Source organism: Melanotaenia boesemani, chromosome 21 (assembly GCF_017639745.1).
Source record: "Melanotaenia boesemani isolate fMelBoe1 chromosome 21, fMelBoe1.pri, whole genome shotgun sequence".
NCBI classification, from domain to species: Eukaryota; Metazoa; Chordata; class Actinopteri; order Atheriniformes; family Melanotaeniidae; genus Melanotaenia; species Melanotaenia boesemani.
The window spans coordinates 30,485,350-30,492,362 of record NC_055702.1 but is presented as its reverse complement, the minus strand read 5'-3'; the positions used below and the strand labels follow the sequence as shown (position 1 = coordinate 30,492,362).

Below are 7,013 nucleotides of genomic sequence, written 5' to 3'. Positions count from 1 at the left end.
TATTGATCGAAGCGTGTTTACCAGCCCATTAGTGCCTAAAGACAGGGCTGCAATCCATATGTTAAGTGAGGATAACGGTCTTGTAGATATCTGGCGGCTAACAAATCCACGCGAAAGAGAGTATACTTTTTTCTCACACTGTCATAAATCCTACTCGAGAATTGACATGTTCTTGATATTGTAGTGTGGGTGGAGCTGACGCTTGATGAGTAATGTGATCCACCTGTGGGGGGAGTGATTGAATACAACGAGGGGGATTGAGAGGAGATAAATGAGATGTGAGGGAAGAAGGAGGGAGGCTGGAAACGGGTGCAGAAAACTGGAAGAGAAGCTGGTTGATTGTGAACTGGAACTGGAGAAGCACACCGTGGCGGGTGGGTGCTGTTCGCAGCTTATAGTGCTGCTGGCAGCGAAGACAGTTGAGCAGGGGAACTTCGTTGTGCTGGCTAGGAGGGGAGGCTGGGTGCCTCCTTTAGACAGCGATAGGGACCGGGGATTAGAGTGTGCCTTGCCTGCGGGCCTAAGCTCCCTGCGACATCCTGATAATAGCTGCACGAGACGCCGTCCAGCCTGCAGCCGACTTGTCCGACCTGACGCAGAGTCGATGACGCCTTCCTGCTCTGTGGGAAATTCCTGTATCTAGACCCCACGGCGGGGTCTTGTCGTCAGACCGGGGGAGGATAAGTCTGATTCTTTTAACCATACCTTATTTTTATGTGTGTTAGTCTATTGGATATCCAAGCTTTGTATTTTGATTATTTTGACTCTTTTTAGGATTTATTAATTCACATCGTCTGAGTCGGAGAGTAGTCAAAAGAGGCAGCTAAACTGGATGAGCAGCGCTTTTCTTCCCCCTAGGGTTATTTTATTTGCTTGCTCATGGTTGTAGTGGCTCTTCTTGGGGTGGTGTGGGAGTGAATCCCCTGATTTGCAGTGTACTGCTGGCAGAAAGCCTTGTGTGCCGTGCCATTTTTAAGGGTGTGTGACCTGCTTTCTTTTTGTGTGCAGAGTTGGTGTACGGGACAGCGGAGGAGCTGCCTAGCCTGTTGAAGTGCCTCTGCTGATCCGCCAGCCCGGACGTCTTATGATAGATCTTGGTTTTGTTATGTTTAAATAAACTTTTGTAGTCAGTTATTCCAAGTGGGTTGTGGTGAGTGCTCCCTTTGCCTCTGAAACCGGACCAGACCGGATAAACAAAGGTGGTGGCAGCGGAAATATTAAATACTAGAGAAAAAGTATTACAATATCAAACAACATTGCTAAACAAGTTGCGTATTGCAAAATTAATGCACTTGAGACTTGAGGTGGATGTTAACACAAGCCGATGTTGTTGGCTGCAGGTGGAGACATGAGGTGGATGTTAACACAAGCCGATGTTGTTGGCTGCAGGTGGAGACTTGAGGTGGATGTTAACACAAGCCGATGTTGTTGGCTGTAGATGGAGACATGAGGTGGATGTTAACACAAGCCGATGTTGTTGGCTGCAGGTGGAGACATGAGGTGGATGTTAACACAAGCCGATGTTGTTGGCTGTAGATGGAGACTTGAGGTGGATGTTAACACAAGCCGATGTTGTTGGCTGTAGATGGAGACATGAGGTGGATGCTAACACAAGCCGATGTTGTTGGCTGTAGATGGAGACATGAGGTGGATGTTAACACAAGCCGATGTTGTTGGCTGCAGGTGGAGACATGAGGTGGATGTTAACACAAGCCGATGTTGTTGGCTGTAGATGGAGACTTGAGGTGGATGTTAACACAAGCCGATGTTGTTGGCTGTAGATGGAGACTTGAGGTGGATGTTAAAACAAGCCGATGTTGTTGGCTACAGGTGGAGATGTAAGGTGGATGTTCTACAGTTGGATGGTCAGCACTGTAGAGCAACAAAAACAAGAGAAAAACAAACATTAAACCTTAAATGGAACTATTTACATGGAACTACAAACAGAACTATAAACAAAAGTTAATCGTGAAATTGAAATAAAAAATGGATGAAGAGGCTCGGAGGAGGATTTCAGTCTGTTTGTTCCAGAACTTCTGGTCTACGTCCTGGGACCACACTGGAAGACCACGGCCACTCGTTTGCCCACAAGAGAGAAGAAACATCAATGATTAAACACTTTCAGTGAATTTTAAATGTTATGATCAATCATTTGATTAACAATCAGGTTAATAAATTACACATTAGCTTCATCAAGGACACCAACTTTTAGTTTTGTCTTAAAAACAGAAAGTGTGTCAGCATTTTGTCCCCAGACAGACAGAAAGCGGGATGAAAACTAAAAGCCCTGCCACCCATTCTAGTTCAAGAAATTTTATGTGTTTTTATGGTTTTGCGCCCTCATCTTTGCCCAACTTGCTGCACCTACACCTTTCCTTGTTCCCTGCAGTCAGCTGAGCAGATGTTGCTGGAAACTGAGAAGGTTTTCTGTTGTGGCCCTGAAGCTCTGGAACGAGCTTCCTCAGTTGATGTTTTTAGATCTAGTTTGAAATCACACTTTTATTCCTTGGCTTTTAACTCAAAGAGAGGTTGACGTTACTTTTACCGTCCGTTCAGTTTGTTTGTATCTTCTATGTTTTTAGCGTTTATATAGTTTTTAATTGTAGAGTGTGTTTTATTTCTGTCCTGTGTTTTACCTGTTGTGTAGCACTCTTTAAAAGTGCTATATAAATAAAAATAGCATGGCATGGCATGCTAAATGAAAGATAGCTGCTCTAGAGACGTGTTTGATGTGAGAACTAAAGAACTAATCCTGGTCAAGAATGACTCCAAGGTTCCTGCCATTCAGAGGAACTAACTGACTGGCTATCTTTAAGAATTTAAGGGCCAAAAATCAGTATGATGCTGAATGGGTGAACTGTGTCTGGGCTCGGGGTGGTGAAGTAGTGGAGGACCTAGCAGGATCCACCAGGAGGTGGAGCTTACCTCAGACATCACAGGCAGGTGCTGCAGACCCTCCCTCAGGCTGAGAAGAGGAAGCTGCAACACAAAAACACCATCAGCCTTCTGAGACAACTTCAAGAAAGATTTTAATTCTAACCCTGACTGTGATCTTCATCTTAAAGTTTCAGTCAGCTGATTTCTTCAACGTGTGTCTCTGTTGTTCAACAATAATGTTTTAACAATCTGGGACCTTTGGACCTATGGGACACATGCTGTGAAGTCTTGTGTTACCTCCAGAGCTGCTGGGAGCTGTGCTCCCCTGACGCCTCCTCTTCCTCTTCTGGCCCTAAAAAGTGAAAAAGAGACATTTGATTTTTCCTCTGATACCAGCTGATAGAAACTCTTTGCTGTCACTGTTTCATCAGCATCAGTGCAGTGAGGTGATCATGTCTGAGCACAGCGTACGTACGTAGTTGTCGCTGCTGGACCACTGGGGGTGCTGCTGCTCATGGCGGCGCCTCGCTGCGTCGGCCTCCTGGTAGTACTTGGCCTGCTGCTCGGTGGACAAGGACTTCCACTGTGGACAGACCACAAAGTACTGTCAGCCTCTCAGATCCGAAACCAGCATCAACACAGGATGCTTAGCGGATCAAGTTTACTTACTCTCTCCCCCAAGATGGTGTTCACCGCCGCGCTCCCGGTGTGGCCAAGTTCAGCCACCACACTCACCCTCTGCTCCTTCAGAAAGAGCATGAAGGCGTTGGGTGGCTTCTTAACGTATGGCAGCTCGCTGTGGTCATCTCACTTCCTCTTCCTGCAGCCACAAAACAGAATAAAAACCAGTCAGAGGAGAACTCGTGTTTCCATTCTGACTCACAGTAAGGAAAAAGTACACCTATTTTAAGGTGTACTTTTTTTTTTTTTCCTTCAGGTTTCGCTTACAATGAGTTTTTATGGATAAAAGACTTGTTGTGGACCAACTATTTTACTGGACTACTTTTACTGGACCCTTGTGGATGTAACAGGACCCCTTTTGTTACAGCATCATTTGCTACTGGGGAACAGCATGGCTTCACAAATAAATTGCATTGGTGACTGGTCGAAAATAAACGTATAAAATCAACCTGTTGTTATGATTTTAGCCTGGAATGGTATACATCAGTGCTATTCAATTCGGTCCTACGAGGGCTGCAATCCAGCAGGTTTTCCATATATCCCTGTTTCAACACACCTGACTCAAATTAATTAGTCATTGTGCAGAACTTGATTGGCTGTTAGATCCATCAATTTGATGCAGGTGTGTTGAAACAGGGATATATGGAAAACCTGCTGGATTGCGGCCCTCGTAGGACCGAATTGAATAGCCCCGGTATACATCATTCCAATCTTAAGAACCTTAACTTTCCATGGGACACAAATATTGAGGCAACAAAGCAGAAACCTGGTCCACTGGCACAGATCAGGAGAGAAAAAAAGAAGATCTGGAGTGAAAGCATCCATTGAAAACTTACTGTGAGCAGCAGGCGCTCTGGGTGGTTGCAGCGTGGCGGGGGTCGTGCACTGGCATCCTGCAGAGACAGACAGACACATTTAACAGCAGGAAGACAGTGTGGACATACAAACAGAGGCTCAGCTGCTGATGTTAAACATTGATCAGGATTTGTCTTTTACTTACAGGTATCCAGGAGGGACCACTAGCTGCCCATCAACGAGCCAGAGAGTTCACCTGTAGACACAAACACACAGAACAGATGTGAAACAAGCTGCTGTGGTGACGTCCGCCCACCAGCTCACACACACATACACACTTTCATCCATTATAGGAAAGAGTGGGAACGGGAGACATGTTCACCTGTTTGATCGGATTCATCTAACCAGCTACTAGATGATTCTTTATCACCAAAACCGTTTCAAATTATTCATCTTTTTAAATAAACCATGTTTTTTTTACCTTAGTGTTATTTTTGTCACTTTTCCGACTTCATTCATTTATTGAATGTCATCCTGTTGGGTGGCTCTTATAGTAATGTAAGACCAAAATGGTCCCCAGACCGGTGCAATAGTGTTGTCCCTGCTACTTAATTTGTAGAGCATACACTCATATGAGGCCATTTTAACCATCAGGTTGACCCATTCCTTAACTTGTGGGGTTTTTGGAGTTTTCCAGTGCTTAAGGATAACCCTGGCTGCTACAGAGATCCCAATTATAATAACGGAAAACTTCCCTTTTGATATATGAGACATCCGTCCTCTATCACCAAGCAAACAGAGTCTTGGACAGAGTGGCACTGTTTCACCCAACCAATCACTCAGGATTCGTACAATAATCAACCACAGGGGTCTTATAAATGGACATTCCCACAGACAATGTATCAGTGTACCTGCATCCTTTTGACATTTCCAGCACATACTTGTCCAGGTTAGTCTTTATTTTTTGTAGAATCGGTTCAAAATTTAACACAGGCATTTCTTCTATTTCCCTGCTTATTGAAATTCCTAAATATTTCATTCCCCGAGGAATCCATTTAAAGCCGAATTTTGTCATTGTATTTCCATTACAAAACCCTGTGATTGGCATGGCCTCAGATTTCGTCCAGTTAATTTTGTAACCTGAAACATTTGAGTATGATTGTATTGTTTCCATTAAATGTGGTGTTGAGTAATCTGGGTCTTTTAACAGGACCAATATGCCATCCGCATACAGTAGCAATTTATGTTGTTTGCCCCCCCACTCTACGCCCCTTATGTCTGCGTTCGCCCTTATAGCAACAGCCAGCGGTTCCAGCGAGATGTTAAAAAGCAGAGGCGAAAGAGGGCAACCCTGCCTCGTGCCCCTTTTAAGACTGAAGAAGGGCGATATTACACAGTTGGTTATGACTGACGCCCTGGGGCTGTTATATAGTGTTTTAACCCATGTAATAAAGTGGTTATTAAACCCAAAATTTGACAGTGCCGCAAAAAGAAAATCCCACTGAACATGGTCAAAAGCCTTCTCCGCGTCGAGGGAAAGAGCAACCATTGGACCATTTTTTTCCCTGTTAATGCTAATTAGGTGTATCAATCTCCTCATGTTGTCTGTCCATGATCTATTTTTCATGAAGCCCACTTGGTCTGGGTGTATGATAACCGGTAATACTTTCTCTAAGCGAGTTGCTAAGATCTTAGTTAAAATCTTGCAGTCTACATTGAGTAAGCTAATGGGTCTGTAATTAGAGGGTTGCAAAGGGTCCTTATCCTTCTTTGGCAGAACAGATATCAGGGCTTCACCAAAAGTAGGGGGTAGGGACTGTAAAGTATACACTTCATTATATACCGCCTTTAGCACTGGAACCAGGATGTCCAAGAATTGCTTATAATACTCAACGGGAAGCCCGTCTAACCCGGGCAATTTCCCATTTGTCATACTAGATATGGATTTCCTAATTTCAGTCTCTGTCATAGGACCACCTAATAGGTCCGCCTCTTCAGAAGTCAATTTAGGTAGATTCAAATTGGCCAGCAGTTTGCCCGTTTTTTCCCCTTCTTCATAAAAGGATGTCCCCAACCTAAATACAGATTGTTATATTTTTCCTGAAGTTCAAATTTAAGTTTACAAATGTTCTGATATGACTGATCCGAAAAATGTTGTGCCAGTTCCCTTTCGCACACTCTAATTTGAGTCTCTAATTCTTTGATTTTGCCTATATCCTCCTTGTGACGCCCGCCGGCTTATCAGCCTGCCAGGAGAGAGTTGCAGGGCGTGCTGGAGGCGCTGACAGTGGAGGATGCCCAGCACCCGCCTCCCCTGATCCCTGATTGGCCGCCTTATCACTCATTTCCCAAACAAGCTGTCCAATCCGGAGAAGAGGCCTCCTTTAAGACAGAGTCATCACCATCATTCGGGGCAGCTGTGGATTGTGGGACACATGCCTGCCAGTTTGAGAAAGATTGTGGATTGTGTGGTTTAAGAGACTTTTCTGTGCGAGTTAGCGATTTGGTTTAGTGATAAATACCTTTTTGTGTTCTGAGCTTTAGTGCCGTCCCTGCCTGAAAGAAGGAGGTTTTTGTGTTTAGTTTATTAGGAGTTTGGTTTTGTTTTGATAGAAGTCCGCCTGAGAGCGTGTGTTTATTTTGTTTGTTAATTAGTCCGC

At 44.4% G+C, this 7,013-nt stretch overlaps 1 protein-coding gene across 1 annotated transcript; it reads right to left on the bottom strand.

The window, feature by feature from the left end:
• Positions 1–3,081: 3,081 nt before the first annotated feature.
• LOC121632204 (transcription factor 7-like 2) lies at positions 3,082–5,270 on the bottom strand. The gene is made up of 6 exons (XM_041973450.1): positions 5,265–5,270; positions 4,395–4,451; positions 3,689–3,697; positions 3,547–3,621; positions 3,353–3,460; positions 3,082–3,229 (listed from the first exon to the last, which is right to left on the bottom strand). The coding sequence occupies exons 1-6, from the start codon at positions 5,268–5,270 to the stop codon at positions 3,119–3,121; spliced, it is 366 nt and encodes a 121-aa protein (XP_041829384.1). The 3' UTR covers positions 3,082–3,118.
• Between the last annotated feature and the right edge of the window lie 1,743 nt (positions 5,271–7,013).